At 36.2% G+C, this 25,846-nt stretch overlaps 1 protein-coding gene across 2 annotated transcripts in view; it reads right to left on the bottom strand.

Annotated features, from left to right (window-relative positions):
- ADAM10 (ADAM metallopeptidase domain 10) overlaps nt 1–25,846 on the bottom strand; it is a 158,277-nt gene that overhangs the window by 3,665 nt on the left and 128,766 nt on the right. For both annotated transcript variants that reach the window (XM_063089440.1, XM_063089441.1), the window contains 6 exons: nt 24,995–25,158; nt 23,976–24,159; nt 15,504–15,654; nt 10,813–10,996; nt 9,998–10,106; nt 9,160–9,380 (listed from right to left, as the gene is read on the bottom strand). In XM_063089440.1, the coding sequence (XP_062945510.1) occupies nt 9,160–9,380; nt 9,998–10,106; nt 10,813–10,996; nt 15,504–15,654; nt 23,976–24,159; nt 24,995–25,158 (1,013 nt within the window). The remainder of the gene's footprint in view (nt 1–9,159; nt 9,381–9,997; nt 10,107–10,812; nt 10,997–15,503; nt 15,655–23,975; nt 24,160–24,994; nt 25,159–25,846) is intronic.

Genomic DNA, 25,846 nt, shown 5'->3' with positions numbered 1-25,846 from the left:
TTCAGTCTCTTTTCTATATATAATATGTTTGTTATACACACATATAAACACACATACAAAACTGGGGTCATCTTGCATATAATTTATATTATTATTTTCCCATGTTATTAAATATTTTCTAGTTTAAATATTTCTTTTTTTTTTTTTTTTTTTTGCCTCTTACTCTTTGATTATGTTTTGTTTGCTTTTTTACTTTCCATGGCTTGGAAGGTATATAATTTAAATTCTGCTAGTGGACAGATTTTAAAAATACTCTTTAACTTACATTGTTTTCTAATTATCAAAGTTAAGACTGAAATTCTATTCTGAGACACACCTCCCCCTTACCTCTTTCTCTCAGTATTTCTTTTGGAATTTTTGATCCAGACTACTATTATGAAATTATTTTTAGATATCTTAGTTTTCATTATATTATATATAATTTATATAATTATATATATATAATATCTCTCTTTTAAATCATTCATTTATAGGTCAACTGTCTTTTTTAATATGAAAAGTGGAAGGATATACACACCATAGCAGCAAAGCTTACCCAGTCTCAGAAGAAACCAAAAACTTCACTTCTAACTCAAACTATATTAAACAAATCAATTAGCCAAACAAGAAAACCTTCAAAAATTATTGGTATATTGGGCTGGCCAGTTGGCTCAGTTGGTTAGAACATGGTGTCATAACACCAAAGTCAAGGGTTCAGATCCCCATACCAGCCAGCCACCAAAAAAAAAAAAAAAAAAAAAAAAAAAAAAGATTATTGGTATAATCTTAATTATAGAAATTACTGTTGCCATTCTTAAGAAATTCAAAGTCTATTTTGCAATTCCAAATATTCATACTTTAAGACAACATATATTAAACATACAAAATATTTACAACTTTAAAACTGAATCTTCACACTGGCTTAATACAGATTGTTACAATACATACATTGTCTTTTATTTCCAGCAAAACTCCCATTAAAGATTTTCCATGGGCCGAGCCCGTGGCGCACTTGGTAGAGTGCTGCGCTGGGAGCGCGGCGACGCTCCCGCAGCGGGTTCGGATCCTACATAGGACTGACCGGTGCACTCACTGGCTGAGTGCCGGTCACGAAAAAACGACAAAAAAAAAAAAAAAAAAAGATTTTCCATGATCTGGGGTCTTATAACAAACAGCCTACTATGTCTATACTGTTTACTTTTTCCAGCAGTGATGATGTAAGTAACAAATGCTAAAACAAAAATGCATGTTGTGGCAAAATATCCCAAGCCACTTTTTGTGTGTGTATGAAGACATTCCTATATTCAAAAAAAAATTTTTTGTTTTATTTTGAAAGAATCTCAAACTTACAAAAAAGTTGTAAGTACAGTACAAAGAACTTTTTAAAATATGGAACCACCTGAGAGTAAGTTGCTAGCACCATGCTGTTAACCCTGAACATTTTATCATTTAATTCCTATAACACAAGGGTGTTTTCCTACATAACTACAACACAATCATCAAAATCAGGAAACTATTGCTGATACACTACTATTATTTAATCCTCAGACAGACCCCATTCAAACTTTGCAATTTGTCCCAATACCATGCAGTTCAGAACCATGTGCTGCATTTAGCTGCCATATTTCTTTAGTCTCCTTCAATCTGGAAAAGTTCCAATCTTGTCTTAGCTTTTATGACCCTGACACACTTAAAGATTACAGGGCAGTTATTTGTATGGGAATGTTCCTCAATGTGGGTTTCTCTGGTGTTTCTTTGTGATTAGATTCAGGTCATACAACTTTGGTAAGAATATCATCAAAGTGATGGCTGTGCTCTTCTCATTTTATCCTATCAGGTGACACAAGATTTTGATTTCATTACTGGGGATGTTAATTTGATCACTTGATTAAGGTGTTACTTGACGAACTTCACCATAATGATTCTCTTTTGCAGTCAATGAGTATTTTGTAGAGATATAATTTGGAACTATGTAAATATGCTGTTCATCCAACTTTCAATTTATTCCTTTGTGGTTTCCTACTTTATAAAATGGTTTATAATCCATCACTATCACTATCACTTGCATTACACCTTACTTACAAGGCAAGTAATGCAAGTCAGTCTTATTGCTAAAGGATCTGACTTTTCAAGAGAAGCTACCAACCTGAATTTTTATATGAAATCTATTTTTAAATGCTGGCAAACTCATTCAAAATTTCTAAAAACAATGTGTAGACCATACAAAACATGTTGACTGGGCTAAATCTGGCTTGGGAAACACAAGTTTACAATCTATTTCAAAGCCATTTCTTGTATCCTACTGAGACTGCCAGATTGTTTTCTAAAACTGTTTTTGTTTTGTCTTCTATAGAAAATTTTCAGAGCTCTGCTCTCCTTGTCAGTCTTCAGGATGATATTCCCTTTCCCTTATTATATAAGTTTTCCATGGACTCCTGTTGTTTTTTCAGTTTTTATTCATCCTCAAATAATAGACCTGCTATTTATCAAATGACAGAGTATAAAGGCTGCCCTCAGTCTGTCAAAATGGTGCAGGACCATTGTGAGCAAAGCAGGAAGTTTAGCATCCCTGGTCTCCATCCATCAAATACCAGTTAGAGCCCCTTCAGTTACTTGGACAACTACTGTACATTTCCAAATACTCTCTGGGGCGGCCGTTTCACCTCTAATGTGATCTAATCCATGAATACAAAGGGTCAAGGGTCTTCCTCCTATTCTCAGGTTAATAGGTTAGTTTTTTTGTAGGAGATATATATCTGTTCCTAATGTTCATTATATTATCTAACACATTTCCTTTCTCCTAGTCCTCCTTGCTCAAAACCATCTTCCACACCACCATCAGTGGTAAGACTACCTAAAATATGGAACTGACCATATCACTCCCTTATGTAAAACCTACCCTTCTGCAAAAGCTTTCCACCAAAGGTCTCCAAGATAGACTATTAAGTGGGAGAGAGAAAAAAACAAAACTGGAGCACACTATTATGTGCTTTATTAAGTGCAGCGAAGTACATATGATATAATTTCACTTTCTTTTTTTTAAGTACATATTCTTGCAGTGGTATAGACAATTTCTGAAAAATACAAAAGAAATTCATCCTGGGAAGATTGGGGGTCCAGGGTAAAAAGAAGGCCTATTTTGGCATGTATTACTTTGTCAATTTAAAAAAAGAATAATGAAACTTTTCAAAAGAAAAAAAGTATAAAAACTTTTTGCTTTGAAAAATTCATACTTCTATGACTTTTTCAGGTGCTCCCTTTCTCCATAAAATATCTCTGTACCCCTCTACTTCTGCTAGTCCTTAAGAACTCAGTTGTGGCATCACCTCCTTAAAGGTTTTCCCCAACAGCTTCTCCTATTTTTTGTGAAAACAGCATACAGACCTGAAAAAAATCTTTCTATGGGCCTGTCTTCTCTATCCCGAATTGGACTGTGAGCTCCTTGAACTTATATCCTACCATCTTAGTACCTAGCCCACAAAAAAACACCAAAAACAAAACCAAAAACCTGTTGGACTAGTCATTACAGGTGAATCATTATTCAAAATACTGACCTCGAAACATTTCTAATGGCCTCTTTATTATTTCTAGGTTGCCTAACACGTACAAAGAGTGTCACAAGGCTCTTCCAACAGAGACAGGATGTAAAAATTGTGCTTTTGATGCCTCTAATACTAGTTTTTCAGACCTGTATAAGTCTTAAAGAACAATGCAAGTAGAATGGCAGTAAGAGAAGCAGTTTGGAGAAAGCCTGGATTTAATAGTGGTTAAAATTTCGTAGAAAACAATGGTCAAAAGGACCTAATCCCAGTTTGGATCAACAGATATTTACTAAAACACAGCACTCAAAACCCTTGAGAACTTCCAGAACTTCCTTCTAACACAGTGTTCCTGGCCCTCCTCCAAATTTTTCTATGTAACTACATATCTCAGAAGCCCTAAGCTTGAGATTTTAGTGGCAATGATAGTAGCTTTTCGAACAATGGTATATTTGAGAGCATTAGTAAGTATGGCTGCCTTCAATAGAGACTTTTTTTAAACATCCCTTTAAAAGAGAATTATCAGAGTGAGTTAAATACTAAGTTTCATGTTTTTCTCTTTCACTTATATTACAGAGTCAGAGAAAGTATACCACCCAGGCTAGTGAATGTGAAATATGCATTTCACCTCAGAAGACAAGATCACAATTTGTCTACCTGCTAATCTGAAAGGAGAGCTTGTCATTTGTTCAATGAACACTTAATGAGTGTAAATTGTGTGCCAGGCTCTTATTTGTCATCAATATGAGGGTGTTAAGCAAAACTTAAGGAACGAAGAGAAGACTTCCAAAAGTTTAAAAAATAGCCTAGAAGTTAGTAAGCATTAAATTAACTCTAAGAAAATAATTCCTCATAAGAAAAAGATACATGTTGTTCAATAGTTATTTATATATAGCCAATGATAACATAAAAGGTCAAAATTTACTAGTCTTATTATATATTAATTACAACAGTGTTTACTAATCTAAATAAACAAAAAGCACCTATAGATAACAAAATGATAAAACAGGTATCACCCAAACAAAGTGTGTGAGGGGAGAGGGATAAGACATTCGCTCAGGACTCTTCAGATATAAGATAATCTACTGTTTTTAAAGATCTCCAGGAAAGTCAACCATATTATCCCTTCAGTGAATACTCCACTGTTTTAACAATTCTCACTTTCAACTCTCACCCTCTCCACTGTTCAACAACTCTGCACTCTGGATTTCCTGTGGATCACAGGGGCATGTGGGTCTATACCTCCTTGTTGTGATATTGATTATGCCATCCCTGCAGGGGCAGAAAGCTTGCTTTCTATCCTTCAGAATTTACTATAGTCTGGACTTTGACTAAATATGAGTATTCTCCTATCCTTCAAACCCCACTACCACTACCATCACCCCCACTACCAACCACTAGCAATATGCCAAGCAGAAAGCATCTGGCTACTAAACTTTTGGTTACTTTAATCTCAGCTGTGCAAGCAGGATAAAACACCACTGAGTGGAACCTAAAAACATCACAGCTTCAAAGTTAAGATAACATGCACAATTTTTATTCTTTTCCATATAAATTGCAACATTTGAGAATTTTGCTTCATTCATCTAGTACACATACTCATATGCTAAGCCCTGTGATGATATTGCATCTTTGTTGTTCAAGTTTCATAAGTGATACTTATGTGGCCTATCCACTAGGCAATGAAGGACTCTGGAAATCTGCAACCACCTTCCATTTTCAATATATCAGGATGACAAAGTAGAAAATTTCTGTTACAAGTCTTTTAAAAAGGAGAATTTAGAGTGCTGACTGAAAAAATAGTTCCCAAACACTGGCATGTACCATTACCTAGTGACTCAGTGGGTCCACAGTGGGGCCTGAGAATTGCCTTTGTATTGAGTTCTTACATGATGCTGATGCTGGTGGTCAGGGCACTATTCTTTGAGATCACTGCTCTACATCAGGGGTTGGCAAATATTTCCTGTAAAAGCCTAGATAAATATTTTAGGTTTTGTGGGGCCATACAGTCTCTGTTACAACTACTCAAAGTGCAAAAGTAGACATGGGCAATGAATGGGTGTGGCCATACTCCAATAAAATGCTATTTATGGACACTGAAAAATTTAATTTCATATATTTGAATTTTCAAAAGAACGTTATTTTCATAATTTTTTCCAACCATTTAAAAATATAAAAAACATTCTTTGCTTATGAGCCATACAAACATAGGCAGGGGGCTGGATTTAGCCCATGGGCCATAGTTTGCCAACCCCTGTTCTAGATGAGTGGTTCTCAACCCTGGCTCTTCATGACAATTAGCTGGAGAGTTTTAAAAGACCCAGATAATTTAAGATATTCCCATCCCAAGATATTCTGATTTAACTGGTCTAAGCCCTACGGTGATGCTTGGTAAAACCAGGACTGAGAACTACTGCTCTTAAGCAATCCTTCCCCAAATGACTTCTAATGGTATTTAGGATTTCATAAGCCTTACATGAATAAAGTGCCTGGGGTTAGGTAAGTTTGGAAAATGAAGTTAAAAGGATTTATTTATTGCAGGACTTCAGAAATTCTTCTCAAAAATCTCCAAGAGGAGACTATAGCATGCAGTGTTTTATAGATTCATCTGACCACCAAACCCACAGAGCATCTCAAGGAACATTTGGGAAATACTGCTTTAAATCTTCACTCATAAAAAATACCAGATACTTAATACTTAGATTCATAAAATTAGGGTAAAATATGAGAGCAGAAATTAATGAAAAAATGAGCAACAGTTTTGATTCTTGTCAAAATAATAAAAAAGACAAACTCCTGATAAATCTGAACAGATAAAAGAGAAAAAAGTGGAGGGGTAAACACAGTAATAAATTTGAAAAAAATAAGGTAAAAGACAGTTTTCTACAATGTCAAAACTAATACAAAAGATGCAGAAAATCAGAACACATAGTTATGGAAGAAAGTGAAAAAAATTACTAATGTCCTCAATCCCCATTTAAAGAAAAAGAGATAATGATACAGAGCCTTAACAGATTTATTGGTATATTCTCTCAAACTTTTCAAAACCTAGATGTCTCCTTGATAAATCCAAAGCATGTTTAACATTATTTGCCAGCCAGATACACAGTAGACACTCAGCAAATATAATGAATGTATTTTGAAAAATCAAAACATGGCTGTCAAAAACAACTCCTCCAGAAAAGAAAGTACCATTTCCACGGCACCAGTAGCAGTCAGTATCCAATACCCTGAAGTACTGAACTGTTAAGGTTCTTCCTACTCTACCCTGCATGAAGAGAAAAGTTGTGATACTGTGCCACAGAAAGGAGACCAAAACCCACCAGGCACCACTGGTAAGGAAAGTCAGTAAAACTAACCCTCACCTCTTTCATAGCTTCTTACACCACAGCATCCTAATAACCTCTAATACTAACTAGAAGGACACTTCTCTGACATGATAAAATGTCAAACAATAGGGCTGGCTAGTTAGTACATTTGGTTAGAGCGTGGTGGTGTAACACCAAGGTCAAGGGTTCAGATCCCCACACTGGCCAGCTACCAAAAAAGAAAAAAAAAAGGTCAAACAACAAGCTATTAATGGACAAAATAAACTCTGCTATAGAAGTGAACTCAGCACATAATCAAGTGAGACAAATAACTTATGAAAAACTGGATGTTATCTTAACTGCTTGACCTGGTTAATGCCCACAAATGCAGCCTGGTACTCTTCAGGCATTATGGGCCATGCTATTCCAAAGAGTGTCATATGAATGTCAACAATTATATATATAAAAAAAAGCATGTACTATTCCGCACTCACTTAAAGCAAACCTGTATAAAACTAAAATTGCCTGATTAATCAGTTCCAGAGAACAAGAAAACACTTCATTCATGTTACTAATTCATTGTAAGAAACACGTCATTAAAACTTCAAATCTAAAATATGAAAAAAAGGTTTTAAAAATACTTAAAAGATTATGTCTATTAATATCTGTAAAGTAAGAAAACAGAGCTTTTGAAATTCTACATAATTCAGTGAGTCAAAATTTGAGATAATGAAGAAAAGTGAAAAAAAAATTATGTTCAGATGATATGATTCGATACCTAGAATATCTAAAATACTTAGCACAACATATACTCAATAGACTGTAACTCTGAGATATCCTCATTACAGATTTCCTATGTACATTGTCCTGTAGAGTAGATAAGTATACCAAATTTCAACTTATTCTTATTAGAGATAATTAAAAAAGAAAAGAAAAGAACTGGATCTGAGTTGAAAACAGAAAAGTAAAGGGCCAAGAAATGTAAGTTGCTTGAAGTCACAGAATTGACAAATGCCAGAAAGATTGTCCAAATCCTTCTATGACTCCCAAGCCTATGCTCCCTCCATTATACCATGTGGCCAGAAGAGACCTTTGGCTTAACAGATATTCACTGAACATCTATTATGCAACAAGCACAGGAGTATAAATGCCTGACACAGAATGTTTTAAGGAGACCTCAGTTAAGTCAATTGCCCAATTATTTGATTTGAAACCTAGGTCTCCTAAATCAAATTTCAACAATCCTCCCACTATATAGTCTTTACGTACCTAAAAATCACATATTCTAACATGCAAAGTATTATTCTTCCTATGAATAATAAACAGTATTTTCATGCAGGTAACTACAAAATTTTTATTATAAAATGTTGTTAGAAGAATACCAAAAAAGGCTGACATCTCACACAGACAACATCTTTTGTGCTTTTAAGCCATCCTTAGTCCTGAAACACACACACACACACACACACACACACACACACACACACGCATACAAGAAATAATTTGGGAAAGGGTTAGGAATCAGAATTCTAGGTCAATTTCCAAAGCAAACTAAATTCAGTTCAGGTATAGCATATTCTCAAATACATCACTTACAAGTTTCTATGAATATTTTAATGTAACCACTTAGAAAGCATGAACATTTAAGTGAGTTGAGACATTCTCAGCAATCTGTTAAGAAAATTTCAGACAATTTGATGTTTGTACAACTTGGAGAAATGTGGGCTTAAAAATAATACAGTTCAGTGGATTAATGTTAGATGAACATCCATAATCATTAACAGATCTACAAAAGGCTCTGTATCTGATCTTACCCTGCTCAACATTTCCTATCATGGACAAGATGAAGAAGACCCAGAAATTATATTGAAAGATCAAAAGAAAACTTCAGAAAATCAACAATTTCTCTATCATCTTTCCTGTTCAGCAAAGTAGAACCTGCAGCTGGCTATCTGCCATATTGAGACAAGAGAGAAGTATAAAAAGCAAGCAGCATTTTCCAAAAAAACTCAAGGAAAACGTTCCATGAAAATGCCCTAATTATATGGACTAAAAGAGGAAGTAACCCATTTAGGAGATGAACTAAGGAGCAGAGTACAACACAATGACTCCCATCACCTACTAACCAATCGACAAATGACACACATGTGGAGATTCTTATCACTTCAGAAGGAAATAATAACCAGGGATATTTGAACTTTAAAAATCTTTGGATAAAGTAATTCCAGTATAAACAGGAAAGAAATGAGTTTCTCATAACGTCAGTGACCTCTGGCCAAGTAAAATTAAGATCAAACCATTTTAAGTTAAGGTTTCTTAAAAACTATACTTACCACAATCCATTCAGCAATATTTTCATAGAGCTCTGGACTAAAAATTGCTTTTTTAAGCCTAGCTAGAGGACCATCAGCATCTACTAATCTGCACCGCATGAAAACATCACAGTAGCCTCTAAAATCATTGCAAGGGGAGCCAGGTTGCAGGGTGATGGTTCGACCATTAAAATGCTTGTTCCACTGTGCAGACCCTGTACTGGCACAAGTTGATGGATCCACTGGAAAAGAAGAATCAAATATAAGATGAATATCAGATTTCCTAAAGAGCCAGTTGGATAAAGTGAAAGGAAAAGAAGAAACTGCCTAAAATCATTACCTTCACATGTTATATAAACCTTCACTGGTTAGGATGGATAATGCCATTTGTATTTCACCTTAAATGTTACAATATAAACAAACAACCAGCAAGTCTTGATTTAGTGCCTGCAATGGCTTTGAAACCTAGCAGTGTTTATATAAATTATTGCTATAAAGCTGGCAATGTTTTATCTAGTTTATCATTTTAAAAATATTGTACGGGGCCGAGCCCGTGGCGCACCCGGGAGAGTGCGGCTCTGGGAGCGCGGCGACACTCCCGCCGCGGGTTCGGATCCTATATGGGAATGGCCGCTGCACTCACTAGCTGAGTGCCGGTCATGAAAAAGACAAAAAAAAAAAAATATTGTACGGATCACAATGCTAAAGACACAATGCTGTGGTACATGCAAAATTTTCTCAAGAGGACAGATATAGTTTAGACAGATAGTTTCCAGCTACATGTGAAAGTTTAACTCTAAAAATTGAGGGGAAATAATGGTTTTTGAAAAAGATTATAAACTGAATTTAAAAGCCTTACTTTTCTTCATACAGCAGACATGGCACAATTCCTTGTCATCTTTACCATCAGAACTGGCACAGGTACATTCTTCCAAGCTATATTTCTCACAGATAGAACCCGCACATTGCTGGAGGAAAAATAAAAGACAAATTATATAATCCCTATACAGTCAGACCTATTGCTCATAGTGATAGATAGGCAGGTATGAGCTTCCAATGTCAAAATAAAGTGGAAATACAAGTGGAAAACAAACATACATGAGTATAAGAACTGGATCAAATGAATATATCTGAAAGATAGTAAATGCAAGTAAGACAAATCTTTTTATGCAATAAATGACTAAAAGAAAAAGAAAAAACTAAACAGCAGAGAAAGAGATTAGATGAGCATGCATTTTATGTTGGTTATTATGGTTCCTCTATAAGGAGAGAAAAATGAAATTTTCTTCATGTAGAGGAAAATATTATTTAGCCATGAAAGCTCTAAAGACTTTCCATTCAGAGAAAATGATCAGAAGAGCTCTTTTATTTAGGCTATTAAAATATTAATTTGTAAAACTTAAAAGCAGTATAGACAAAGTCACATGCCTAGTTGTACAACTACGTTTCTCTACAGAATGTCAAACACATATAGTTGGAAAGAAGAAAAGTTATAATAGAATGCTGCTTGTGCCACGTAATACATTCATGTCTTTGTGGAGAATAGATAGAGATATTTCTGAAACAGAGACCAAAATTAATTACGTTAAATATGCAGCTTTAAGTGTCAACAATTAGTATGAAAAAGCAAGTTTTACAAAATTAAATAAAAAACATATAAAATCAAATACCTACCCCATTAATGCACACTTGTGTATGTCTATTACAGTCTGTGAAGTTTGGTTTAGGGTCAGATGCTGGACAGAGAGCTGTGAAACCATTACATACTCCTTCTCTTGCACAGTCTGAATCATCCCGACACTTCTCAGACTTTGACTTGAATGCACACTGTGCTGTACAACAGGGACCTTGACTTGGACTAGAAGAAACATTAAGTGATAAAACAAAGTAAATCATTAGGTATTTTCTATAAACTTAGATATGGTCCTAATTTTTAAATCATAAATCTCATCTTTTAAATAATAAGTATGTCACTGGTATACAACTTCAAATACTGGAATAAGAGGCTACTAAATTTAAATATCCTAATAAGTGTGGAAAAGTGATTAAACATCTTGTTTTCACAGTCAATGCATACTATATTCAGCATTCTCCTCTGTGTGCCTGCAGTGAAAAGCTATGATGGAAAATGGATTTAATATTAGGCAATTTATCAGTGTTTTTCATAGTTACATCACACATTAATCAATTTATCAGTCTTTCTCACATTTTTATGGTAAAATCAAACTAGAATAAATAGACTAGCCATTTAAAAAGTATTGTACAAACAATATTCTATTGCATGTATCCATCATTACTAAAGAAATTTGACAAGTGAAATAATTATATAACAGTAAGTTATAAAAATGCATAGTCTCCATATTACCTAAATATTTAAAGTTAAGATCCTAAAAAAATATATCCTAAAATATCCTAAAACCCAATAACAGCCAGCAGGAGCGCGAGAACCTTGAGGAGCCAAAGGCAGCCTCTGAGACAGACAGTAGCAGCACAGGATACCATTATGCCAGCAGCCCAATGATGCAGCAGACACTGCCACTGAGTGGGTGATCTGCTACAGCCATCACCAGAGTGAATACTGTTGCAAAGGCAACCTACAGCAGGAACTACCGCCATGCAAGTAGCCTGCCAATCACTTGACTGCACTGACACAAGGAAGGTCACCAGCAGAGCAAGTGCAGACTCAGGACCCAGTGGCTCACCCCATATGGAGAATTACACTGCCCCAGCAATAGTGCACTTGGGGATGGGAGTTATGTACACAGCCCATGCAATTGCCGTGATTTGGGGAGTCACACACAGAATCCCTGGGGGGTACAGAAACCCACGATGGCCAAATAGAGTAAGGGAGAAAATTCCAAACCACCACGATACCATCTCCCCACTGGGAGAAGCAATTAAAAATCAAAAAATTTCTTGAAATAATGTAAATAAAGACACATCAAAACCTGAGAGATACCACAAAAGCAGTACAAAGAGGGAAGTTTATTGCAATAAACGCTTACATCAAAAGAAAAGAAAGATTTCAAAAAAACAACCAAATGCTATACCTCGAAGAACTAGAATAACAAGAACAATGCAATCCAAAGTTAGCAGATAAAAAGAAATAATTAAGATCAGAGCAGAATTAAATGAAATGGAGACCCAAAAATTATACAAAAGATCAATGAAACACAAAGTTGTTTTTTTGAGAAGATAAACAAAATAGACAAACCATTAGCTAAGCAAACAAAAAAAAAAACAAAAGAGAGAGAAGAGACAAATAACAAAAATCAGAAATGGAAAGGAGATATTACAACTGATACCACAAAAATACAAAGAATTATTAGAGACTACTATAAACAACTGTATGCCAACAAATTTGAAAACATGGAGGAAAGGGACAAATTTCTGGTTACATACAAACTACCAAGACACAGAAAACCTGAACAGACCAATAACAATCAATAAAATTGAAGCAGTAATCAGCAGTCTCCCTACAAAGAAATGCCCACAATCAGTTGGCTTTACTGCTGAATTCTACCAAATGTACAAACAGGAAATAATACCAATATGCATCATACCATTCCAAACAAATTGAAACAGAGCCATTCTCCCAAACTCATTCTATGAGGTCAGCATCACCCTGATACCAAAACCAGACAAAGATAAAACAAAGGAAGAAAACCACAGGCCAATATCTTGAATGAACATGGATACAAAAATCCCCAACAAAATACAAAATATTAGCAAACAGAACACAGCAACACATCAAAAAAAATACATGTATACACCATGATCAAGTGGGATTCATCCCAGGGATACAAGGATGGGTCAACATATACAAGTCAATAAAAGTGATACACCACATCAACAAAATCAAGGACAAAAACCATTATCTCAATAGTTGCTGAAAAAGCATTTGACAAAATTCAACATCCCTTCATGATAAAGACTCTCAGCAAACTAGGTATAGAAGGAAAGTATCTCAACATAATAAATGTCATATACAACAAACCCAGATGACATGATCCTATAAATAGAAAAGCCTGAAGACTACCAAAAAACTTAGAAGTGAAAAAGGATTTCAGTAAAGCTGCAGGATATAAAATGAACATGCAAAAATCTGTAGTGTTTTTATACTCCAAATACGATCTAGCAGAAAAAGAAATCAAGAAAGCAAGCCCATTTACAACAGTGACCAAAAAAAAAAAAAAAAAAAAAAAAAAAAAAGAAAAGAAAATATCTAGGAATAAATTTAACCAAGGAGTTGAAAGATCTCTAAAATGAGAACTACAAATCACTGCTGAAAGAAATTAAAGAGGACACAAAGAGATGGAAAGACATTCTATGCTCTTGGACTGGAAGAAATAACATTGTGAAAATGTCCATACTACCCAAAGCAACCTAGAGACTCAATAAAATCCCCTTCAAAATACCAATGACATTCTTCACAGAAAAAGAAAAAGCAATCCTAACATTCATATTGCAAAACAAAAGACCCTAAATACCGAAGCAATCCTGAGCAAAAAAAAATAAAGCCGGAGGCCCTACACTACCGGACTTTAAATTATCCTACAAAGCTATGGTAAACAAAATAGCATGGTACTGGCATAAAAACGGATCCTCAGACCAATGGAAAAGAATAGAGAACCCAGATTCAACCCACATACTTAGAGCCAACTGATCTTCAACAAAAGCACCAAGAACATACACTGGGGGAAAGACTGGCTTCAATAAATAACTGCTGGGAAAACTGGAATCCATATGTAGAAGAATGAAACTAGACCCATATCTCTCACCATATGTAAAAATCAATTCAAAATAAATTAAAGACTTAAATATATAAAATCTGAAACTATAAAACTCCTAAAAGATAATATATGGGAAACACTGCAGAAAGTAGGACTGAGCAAAGACTTTATGAATAAGACCCAAAAAACACAGGCAAAAACCAAAAAATAAACAATTGAGATATCAAACTAAAAAGCTTGTATATAGCAAAAGAAACAATCAATAGAGCAAAGAGACAACCTATGGAGTGGGAGAAAATATGTGCAAACTATGCATCCAACAAGGAATTAACGTCCAGAATGTACAAGGAATTCAAGCAACAGTAAAGAAACAAGTAACCTGATTTAAAAATGGTCAAAGGAGCTGAACAGGCATTTCTCAAAGGAAGATATACAAATGGCCAACACGTGAAAAAAATGTTCAACACTGCTAAGCATCAGGAAAATGCAAATCAAAAACACATTGAGATATCATCTCACCCCAATTAGACTGGCTATTATCAAAAAGACAGAGAATAACAAATGCTGGTAAGGATGCGGAGAAAGGCGAACCCTCCTACACTGTTTGTGGGACTGTAAATCAGTGCAGCCATTAAGAAAAATAGTGTGGAGTCTCCTCAAACAACTGCAGATAGAACCACCATACAATCCAGTAATTCCACTGTTAGGTATATACCCAAAGGAACAGAAATCGTCATGTCGAAGGGACACCTCACTCCCATATTTATCATAGCTCTGTTTACAACAGCCAATCTAAATGTCCATCCACAGAAGACTGGATAAAGAAAATGTGGCATATATACACAATGGAATACTACTTGCCATTAAAAAGAATAAAATTCTGCCATTCACAGCAACATGGATGAACTTAGAGAAAATTATGTTAAGTGAAATAAGCCAGACACAGAAAGAGAAATACTATGTCCTCACTCATAAGTGGCAGCTAAAAAAAGAAAGATACAACAATCACAATAATTCATTGAACCTTCAAAAGTAGAGAACAGAATTGAGGCCACCAGAGGTAGGATTGGGGAGCGGGTTGGCCACCAGAGACCACCAGAGGTAGGATTGGGTAGGATTGAGGGTTAGTGAGAAATTGATAATGGGCCACAAAAAAGGATTACACTTTGTAATATTGAATATACTAATTATCCTGATTTGAGCATCACATATTGCACACAGGTGTTGATATTCAAACTGTACACCACAGATATGTACAATCAATTATGTTTCAATAAAAATAAATAAAAATAAATTTTAAAAATAGAATTTAATAATAAAAACAAAAAAAAAATCCTAAAAATATGGAAGACAGTTACATTTTTAAATTTAGGAACTAAATAATATGTATTTTATTAAGCATCCTTTATATGTCCCTTTTTATCACCCACCGCACAAATTGCAATTACAAGTCGTTCAATCTGCTAATAAAAGGGCACTAACGAATGCTATTCCCGAAAAATAAACAAAAAGCATTAAATAAAGGCAAAGTTTCAAAACTATATGCATTTTTTAATCTCAGTTTTAAATCTGTCATTACTGCTTTTGTATGACTGCACAGAAACATTAATACTACTGGAATTAGAAAGGTACCTGCATTGTTTTCCAGGTTTCAATTTGCATTTTTTCCCCTCTGGCTGGTTTGCATCAAAGCAGCAATCATCTTTACACTGGTCACTATACCCACAATCACATTCTTCACCTTGTTCTACCATTCCATTTCCACATATAGGTTGGCCAGATTCTGAGGAAAATAAACAAGACAAGGTGATGTACACATTAATTTTATTTAAAATTAACAGACTTGGGTTCCGGTCAAGATGGCGGAATATACAGCCCCCAGCATCACTCTCTCCCACAAATCAATGAATTTACAACTAAAAAATTGTAACATCAGCCAAGCAGGGGCCACTGGAGCTTAGGTGAAAAGGAGGAGAAAACACAAGAGAAAGAAAAAACTGCTCTCAGTGTTTTCAGCCTGTGGCCGCTTGAATACTGAAGCACATGGAGCAGAAGCCTACAGAAGTTGCAGCTGTGACCTTTAGATGGAGTTACTTGGAGGCAGAAAGGGAGAAGAGAACTTTGGTGGCCCCCAGGACAGCAAGAGCACTAACAGAGTTCCCGTGGACCCACACAGGAGCGAGGATCCAGAACAGCTGAAAAAGGGGAGCCATTCAGAGGCCGGTGAGTCAATGCAGGGGACCAGTGCAGGGCCCGTCCCATGGGAAGTGTTTGGAGCACAGATGGTGGGGAGACAGGCCCACCAGGAGAACACTGGGACACAGCAAGGACAGCCGATCTGCCCCCCAATCAGCGCAGGACCACTCAGAGGAGACTGGTCAGGAATGCAGGATTGCATGGGGTACAGTTTAATGAAAAACTCAGGCCCAGATCCGAGTTTCTATACAACCCATGTGCACCGAGTATCAGAGCAGGAAATACCTATAAGGTCAACCATTAAACTCTGAGCTGCACAAAAAGTCTTCCCTAGGGAAACAGCAGGAAAGCAGCAATTTAGGTCAACCACACAGCTCAAGTACTGGTTCCCACGGGAAGTTCCCCTGTGTTCTAAGTAAGCAAAGGACAAAAAATTAGTTCTGGCCCAGGCACACCACCAATGCCTTGGGGCCCACCAGGGGACATGAGGCCTGGAGTCAGGGGCAGGACCCCCGCCCACAACCACTCACACCGCCAGCACCTTGGGGACCCACCCAGGAACTCGAGGATTGGAGCTGGGGACCGGACCCCACTCCCACATCCAGGCACACCACCAATGCCTCGGGGCCTGCCCAGGAACCCAGAGCTAGCAGCTGGGGACCAGACCCACTTCTCAGAACCAGGTACACTGTGACAGCACCTCAGGCCCCCATCCAGGGGCCCAAGGCATGGAGAAGGGGACCGGACCCCGCTACCACAACCAGGCACACCTCACCAGCGCCCTGGGGCCCACCCAGGGACCCAGGGCATGGAGAAGGAGACCTGACCTGCCTACCACAACCAGGCTCACCGTGCCAGCGCCTTGGGGCCGGTCGGGAACCTGTGGCATGGAGCCAGACAACAGACCCCCCTCCCACAATCAGGCACACCTTGCCAGTGCCTTCAGGCCCACCCAGGGACCCATAGCATGGAGAAGGAGACCAGATCCCCCTACCACAACCAGCCTCACTGCACCAGTGCCTTGGGGCCTGCCTGGGGACCCGTGGATGGAGCTGGGCACTGGACACCCCCCCCCACAATCAGGCACACCTCACCAGCACCTTGGGGCTCACCTGGGGACCTGGGGCATGGAGAAGGGGACTGGACCTCCCTCCCACAACCAGGAATACCTCGCCAGCACCTCAAGGCTCACCTGGGGACTCGGCACATGAAAAGGGGACTGGATCCCCTCCCACAACTAGGTACACTGTACCAGCACCTCAGGGCCCACCCAGGGACCCAGGGCATGGAGAATGGGACCCAACCCCCCTTCCACAACCAGGCTTACTGCACCAGTGCCTCAGGGCCTGCCAGACACCCAGGGTATGGAGTCGGGGAACAGACTCCCCCCTCCCACAACCACACACACTATGCCAGCACTCCGGGACCCAGTCAGGGACCTGGGGTATGGAGCCAGGGATCGGATACTCTCCACACAAGGCACACCACCAGCACCAAGGAGCATGCCAAAAACATCTCCTCCATGTTGGTGGCCTACCACAGCCATCATGATAAGCATGGCTGCCTCGAAGTTGGCTAGATGCCACAACCACCACGCAGATGGTCCACCAGCCACTGGAGTGCATTAACACAAGGAGAGTCACCAGCAGAGAGAAAGAAAGGAGGAGGATGTCCATTTCAGAGTGATGTTAGAGGCATCTGCTCTATGATAGTATTGGGGGACCTGATCACACCTCTCAGCATTGGACAGATCATTTGGGCAGCAAATCAACAGAGTAACCATTATTCTTTCAGAGAGTGAGAAGAAATCTAGGGTGATTAGAGGGGGGAAGCAGGAGGGAAAGGGGGATGGGGAAGGATTGAACAAGGGGCATAAATAATAATTACAATTTGTAATAATATATACGGTAGTAATATTGATTTGATCAACATATCTCAATGTTGAACCCCAAAAGTCTGTATAATCAATTTTGATTCAATAAAAATTTTTAAAAATAAAAAATAAAAAATAAATAAATATATAAAATTAACAGATTCTTTAGAATTTCATAAAAGAAGGAGAAAGGAAAACTTTGATGAATAAGAAAAGTGGATCAAACTAGAAATCTGGAAATTAGGAGACCTAATTCTAACAGGGGCTCTGCTAAACTAGCAATGTGACCTTGGGTAGGTCACTTCCCTTTTGGGGGCCTCAGTTTCTTTATTTGTATAGTGAGGGGATTTGACCAGATTTAATATCTTCTTATGGTCCCTTTCTAGAAATGTTAACTTGCTACTTAAGCCATTCCACACTGAGCTTTATTAAACCACAACTGTACTATTTATATCACACAAACACAAATTAAGTTAGTGCTTCATCTACCATACAAAAAATTAAACTTTTTTTGTTACAGAAAATTTCAAACATACATGAAAGCAGTAAAAGAATAAGCACAATGAACTCCCATCTATCAATCACTTAGCTTTAAGAACAGTAGTCAATATGCTGTTCTTGTTTCATTTACCCCCAGAATTTTTTTTTTCTGGAGTATTTTAAAACAACCCTATCTAACATATTATTGTTTCTGTAAAGACTTCAGGATGCACCTCTAAGAGATAGGTAATTTGTTCTTTTTTAAACCTAATGAAAATACCATTACCACATCTAACAAAATTAACAGTATGTTTAACAGCATCTAATAGCCAGTCCATGTTCAGTTTTCCTCAACTGTCTCTTGAGAATTAGTTGGCTTGAATCAAGTTCCAAATAAGGCTCCTACAACCCCAACCCCATAGTTGCTTTTGGTTAGTTAACATGTCCCTTAAGTTCTTTTAACATATAACAGATTCCCCCTCTTTTTATTTTTACACTATTTGTTAAAGAAGTTAGGATATTTTGTCCTACGGAATGTCTCACATTCTATCTGGCTGATTGTAATATGGTCAATAAGTAATTCTTTTTAATGTACATTAGTTTTGCTCCTCAGCTATATCAAGCTCCTTAAGGGAAGAAACATGCATTAATTTTATCTTTTGTACTCCCACAGGGCCTAACAGTATTGGGCCAGATTTTGGTTGGTTTGACAGTCAGGTCTCAGCAAAGTGAATAATTTTAGAAAATTTATTCAGCTCTCTTCTAAAGTTCTTTGAGTTTTGTCAATGAAGTTGAAAATTGGAATAGGAATGCTTCTCTTTGTTAAGATCATAAAATAACAGAACTTTATCATCTACAGGGAATGATAAGAATCAAATGATTCCATTTTCTAGGAAAGAAAACTAACTTTATGACTTGCTAGAGACCATATACCCCAGTATGGGCAAAACACAGACTAAATCCAGTGTCTTCGTGGTCTAAAATCTGGTGCTCTTTTCTTTCCAGTACACCAGATCAATGTGGAAAACAGTCATAGTATATAGGCTTTCCATTGCAAATTGAATAAATAAAAGGAAACATTGCAAGCAGAGGAACCCCACATGAAGCACATCTGAGTCAAAAATATCCCAGAAAAATTGGCTTTATATTCAGAAAGTTCATTTTTATCTTTAACCACATTAACGATTAAAGGAAATCTTAGAGGTCATTGAAGCTCCATCCCTCTGTTTCATTTTTATACCATCTCTTTTGTTCTCTAAAACTAGAAGCATGCACATGTACATACATACTAATAAAGTAAACAATAATGATTTTCCAAAGTCTAGTAACAATTTTATAAGTCATGTGACATCTAATTTAGGAGAAAAGGAAAACTGATAAAGTCAGAAAAACCTTAGGTGCAATATTTGCTACATATTAACTTCTCTCATATAATTATTACTTCAAATTAGTTATTTGCTAACAGTTTAATACACGGAAAAGGTCCCATTTAAATGCAAAAATTATAATAGATAGATATTTTGTTGTGATTTAAGAAACAAAAAAGTTCTACATAATACTTATAAAGCAATATACTCATTTTTAAAAGTGAATTTCAGGCTAACCAGTTAGCTCAGTTGATTATAGTGTGGTGCTTATAATACCAAGGTCCAGGGTTTGATCCCTGTACCAGCCATCCACCAAAAAAAAAAAAAAGAAAAAGTCAATTTCAATCAGAAAATTTACTGTGAAAACCTGATTACAAATGAAGAATCTATGTACAACTTCTATACTAAGAAGAACTAGAAAAATTACCAATGATAACAATAACAAAAATGATAACATCAATGTAATTTCAAACTGTCCTTTTAAAAGGAAAAGGGGGCCAGTCCACAAAAGGAAAAATTGATCAACCAGACCTCATCGAAATTTAAAACTTTTGCTCTGTGAAAAACGAAAAGAAAAGCTACAGACTTGGAGAAAATGTTTGCAAACCAGTATCTGAAAAATGACTAGTATCTAGTCTATATAAAGAACTCTCAAAACTCAACAGAAAAAAAAAAAGTTCCATTAGAAGTGGCCAAAAACATGAACAGACATTTCACCAAAGCATATATACAGATGGCAAATAAGCATATGAATAGATGTCCAACATCATTAGTCATCAGAGAAACACAAATTAAAATCATGAGGTATCACTATATACTTACATAAATACTAAAATAAAAAATAGTAAAAACAATAAATTCTGGTAAAGATGTAGAGAAATTGGACCACTCATACATTGCTGGTAAGAATGTAAAACACAGTATAGCCACTCTGGAAAAGTATGGCAGTTTCACACAAAACAAAACAAGCAGTTATGTACATGGTCCACCAATTGGATTTTGGGGCATTTATTTCCCCCAAATAAAAAACTTATGTTCACACAAAAAAACAGTACAAAAATGTTTATAGTTGCTTTACTCATAACAGCCAAACACTGAAAGCAGCCCAAACGACATTCAACAAGTGAATGTTTAAACAGACTGTGGAACATACATATCATGAAATTCTACTTAGCAATGAAAAGGAACAAACTATTGATATACACAAAAATTTAGATGAGTCTCCAGGAAATTATGCTGAGTGGAAAAAAGGCAATCCTAAAAAGTTATATACTGCATGATTCCATTTATACAATTTTTTTCTTTCTAACTAATAATTGTGTATATGTATGGGATACAATAGGATGTACTGACCTATGTATTATATAGAAAGCTTCAATCAAGCTAATTATTAACTGCGGTCACCATGCAGTGCACAAGAGATCACAAAAACTTATTCTTCTAGTCTAACTGAAACTCTGTACCCTTTGATCAACATCTTCCGTAGCCCTACCCTCCCCCATCCCCCTCTATAATGATTTTTTTCTATTTTTTTAATTATGGTAAAATACATATAACCAGGATTAATTACCATTTTATTTTGGGTTTGTTTGTTTTGGGGTGGGGGGTGATGGCTGATATAGGGATCTGAATCCTTGACCTTGGTGTTATAATACCGCACTCTAACCAAATGAGCTAACCACCCCTCCCCCCCAGGATTGCCATTTTAAGCACTTTTAAACATACAATTGCATGGAATTAATTACATTCACATGCTGTGTAACCACTACCTCTATTTCCAAAACTTTTTCATCATCCTAAACATAAACTCTGTTTATTAAGCAATAACGTCTCATTATTCCTTCTCTTCAGTTTCTTATAACCTCTAATCTACTTCTGTCTTTGAAAAATTTTTTTCTTTTTAATTTATTTTTTCTTAATTGACCCATGATAATTTTATATATTTATGGAGTACAATGTGATATTTGGGCACATTATATACTGCCCAATGATCATGTCAGGGTATTTAGCATATTCATCACCTCAAACATTTGTCAACTCTTGGTGTTGGGAACATTCAACATCCTCTCAACTAGCTACTTGAAGTTACACAGTAATGTGCTATTGTCTCCCTATATTACTATAGAAAACTAAGTCCTATTGTTCCTATCTCTCTACAGTTTTGTATCCATTGACCATCCTATCTCCATGCCCCCCACCCCCTTCCCCTTACCAGTCTCCAGTAACCACTATTCTACTCTCTATTTCTATGAGATCAACTTTTTTAGCCTCCACATATGAGTGAGAACATGCAATATTTCACTTTTTGTGCCATTTTCAAACTCATCCATGTTGCTCCAAATGACAGAATTTCACACTTGTTTATGCTGAATGGTATTCCATTGTGTCCTATATAGTAATTTTGAAGTGACAAACTTTTAGAAAGGGAGAACAAGTTAGTAAGATGGGAGAGGGGACAGCAGGAGGGAGGGAGGTGTGGTGATAAAAGGGCAACACTGAGGGATCCTTGTGCTGATGGAACTGTTCTGAATCTTGACTGTAGTGGTGGATACATAAACCTACACACATGATAAAATTGAATAGAACTAAATATACACAGAGAGAAATGATAACAAGAAAAACTGGGGAAATCAGAATAAGATCTGTGGATTGTATATCCTGGTTATAATATTGTACTACACTTTTGCAAGATATTACCATTGGGGGGAACTGGGTGAAGGGTTCAGAAAATCTTTTACTTCTTACAACTGTATGTGAATCTACAATTATCTGAATTAAAATTTCAATTAAAAACAAAAAGACGTGCTTATTTGGAAATCTTCAATTCTTTCTCCTTTGCTGTCACATGTTTAACCCCTCTTAGAGTGTTTTTTATGTAAAAGGTGAACAAGCCTCAGTGTTTGCCCTCAAGTAACTTATAATCATGTGAAACAATACAAGGACACATGCAAAAATAAACCATAATATAAGGCAGAATATTTACAATATGTTAAATACCACAAGGTTGAGTATGTTAAATGCCACAGGAGATGTACAACAGATGAATGAAAAAACAAAATGTATCCATACACTGGAATGTTATCCAGCTATAAAAAGGAATGAAGTTCTGAAACATGCTACAACATGGATGAACCTTGAAAATATTATGCTAAATGAAATAAACCAGACACAAAAGAACAAATATAGTATAAATCCCACTTATATAAGGTACCTAGAATAGGATAATTTAGAGAGACAGCAAGTAGATTAGTGGTTACCTAGGGCTGAAAGGAGGAGGAAGCAGGAGTTATTTCTTAAGGGTTACAGAATTTCTGTTTGGGGTGATGAAAAACAATTTGGAGATGGACAGTAAAGATGGTTGCACAACACTGTGAATGTAATTAATGCCACTGAATTGAACACTTAAAATTGGTTAAAATAGCAAATTTTGTTATATATATATTTTATTACAAAAACATAAAAAGAAAAAAGAATTTCATAGCAGCTTTATTCATATTATCCCAAACCCAAAAAACCCAGGTGTTCAACAATAGGAGAGTAGATGAGCAAACTGGGATATATTCATACAGTGTAATACTACCCAGTAATAAAAAGGAGTAAAATACTAATGATGAATCTAAAATATTATGCTGAGTTAAAGCAGCCTTCCACAAAAGGGTTACAAACCGTATGATTCCATTTATGTGAAATTTTAAAACAGACAAAACCAGCCTACGTGAAATAAATCAGATAGTGGTTGCCTCTGGGGTATGTTGGGGACAGAGACTAGTTGGGAAGGGAAATAAAAGAACTTTCTGGGATGAAAGAAACATTCTCTTATCTTGATAGGTGCTTCATTACCCAGGTAAACACATTTGCCAAAACTCATCAAGTGGTGCACTTAAGATTTGTGCATTTCACTTTCGTAAAAAACAAAAAAAGAACTACAAACAGTATTGAACTCTAGTTGATAATATGTAGGCTAAAGTGTTTAGGAGTAAATATACTGATGTTTGCAACTTGTTTCAAATTGCATCAAAAAACATCAATTGAGGGATGCATAGAGTAATAAATATGGATAAAGCAAATACAACAATGTGTTTTAAATTGTAAAATATGTGTAGTAGGTATGTGAGTGCTCACTGTATAATTCAAGTTTTCTGAATGTTTGAAAATGTTCATAAAAAAAGGTTGGGAAAATATACATACCAACAAAACAGTTATTTCTCTTCTTCTCAAGAACTTGGCTTATATTTCTAATGCTACAGAGTGAGAATTTATTGTTGTTAAGTTTGTCCCCGGATGTTGCTCTTGCATACATAATGTAATTGCCATTTTCTTTTTGTCCTAAATTCTTAGATTCTCCTGGTGTGCACTCTGTTCCCGAATCATGCTGTCAAACAGAGTATAGAGTTGTATAAACAGGAAGTAAAAGAAGGTTTTCAAGTCATCTGATTAAACGTAACTTTTTAAAGGGAAGAAAAATCAGTGGAGGTCTAGCCACAATAATTTATTCCTTTGTAAGTAGGAACTAGAATTGAGAACTATCATAAAAGTCTATTAAAAATAAGATCATTTACTTTTAAAACTCTTAACAGTAATAGAAACTACTTTAAAACTACTAAATATTCTTTAAAATAAATGCTAAATTACATGTTATAAATAGTTCAGAGAAGAAAGAAAAAAGAGAAAGGAAACAAAAGAAGCTGGCATGTGGTTAAGTATATATAGAATTGGAATCTAAGACAGCTAACTTATTAACCAATACATAAGAAAGGTAAGTAAAAAAGCTGAGTAGAGATAAAAACACAATGATCTATTTTAAAATAAAAAAAGAAAAGCCAGAAAGCAAAAAAACCATTCCATCATTTGCTAAACATTCAAAATGTATTTTAAACAATGAAAAGTGATTCTCATTCAAAAGATATTTGATTGCATATGTACCACACACTTTTCTAGGGCCAGGAGATATATTATTTTGTTTAAACAAGCCAGACAAAATTCCTTGCCTTCATAGAATTCTAGCATTGTTACGCTTACTTTTCTTATTCTAATCACAAATATTCTATCTTCCTCCCTTCCAGAATGGTCAATACATTCAGTACATTACTGTGTTCTGATATACAAAAACTAAACACTCAAATATACATTTGTTTTCACCGTACACACAAAAAAATCACTCAGCATTAGGCTAATAACTTTTTAAAAATCTATTAGGCAATACTTACAGGAGATCCAAAGTTATGTCCAACTTCATGAGCAAAAGTAATGTGAGAGACTTTGGGAGGTACATGAGATCCATAGTTCTGAACAGTAATAATACCAGTGTTTAAGGACTTCTTCTTACCATCTGAATAGAGTTTACTTTTTTCACATATTCCTCCAGAGCTTCCTAATTCAGAACAAAAAGCAGCTAAATTAGCATTTATTCTACCCCCCCAAAAAACAGCTAATATATGCTTTATTAAATTAAAACATTTTGTATTTTGAATCTAAAATATTCACCCAAATGCATCAAATACTCAAAAGTTTCTTTGGTCTAAGATTAGGAAATCAGTTCAAATAAAAGTTTTAATGACACCCCTATAAAGACACTTCCAGGATTGAGTACATAGCCCTTATAAAATGTTGTTCTTCATAATAAAAATGTCTCCAAATTTTTGCTCCCAATAATTTAACAAAACAAATATTTACATTTCCTTTAAATTTGACTATATCGGACACAGCAGCTGAGTGTGTGCGGAGCAGGGAGACGTCCAGCAGGGGAGGGGGAAGCTCCGCAAAGACCATACACCCTGTGGTGCCACCACGCAACACAGCAGCTGGGCCGAGTGCATGCTGACCAGAGAGGCGGCTCCCTGGAGAGGCCTAAGACCCAAGGCAACCATGCACACAAGGCACAAGTGGCCAACCAAGCAGACACTGAGGTAGCCATACCAAATTGGCAACCCCAGCAACATCCTAGCCAGACAATCGTGTCAGCTGAGTAGACTGTGACACCCCCTGCCACAATGAGTAAACATCAAAGGAAAGATACCAGAAATATGAAAAATCAAGAGAGTACACCACCAAAGGGTAAT

This window comes from Cynocephalus volans, chromosome 3 (genome assembly GCF_027409185.1).
Source record: "Cynocephalus volans isolate mCynVol1 chromosome 3, mCynVol1.pri, whole genome shotgun sequence".
In the NCBI taxonomy this organism is placed as follows: Eukaryota; Metazoa; Chordata; class Mammalia; order Dermoptera; family Cynocephalidae; genus Cynocephalus; species Cynocephalus volans.
The sequence above is the reverse complement of the archived record's forward strand: the minus strand, read 5'-3'. Positions and strand labels throughout refer to the sequence as shown.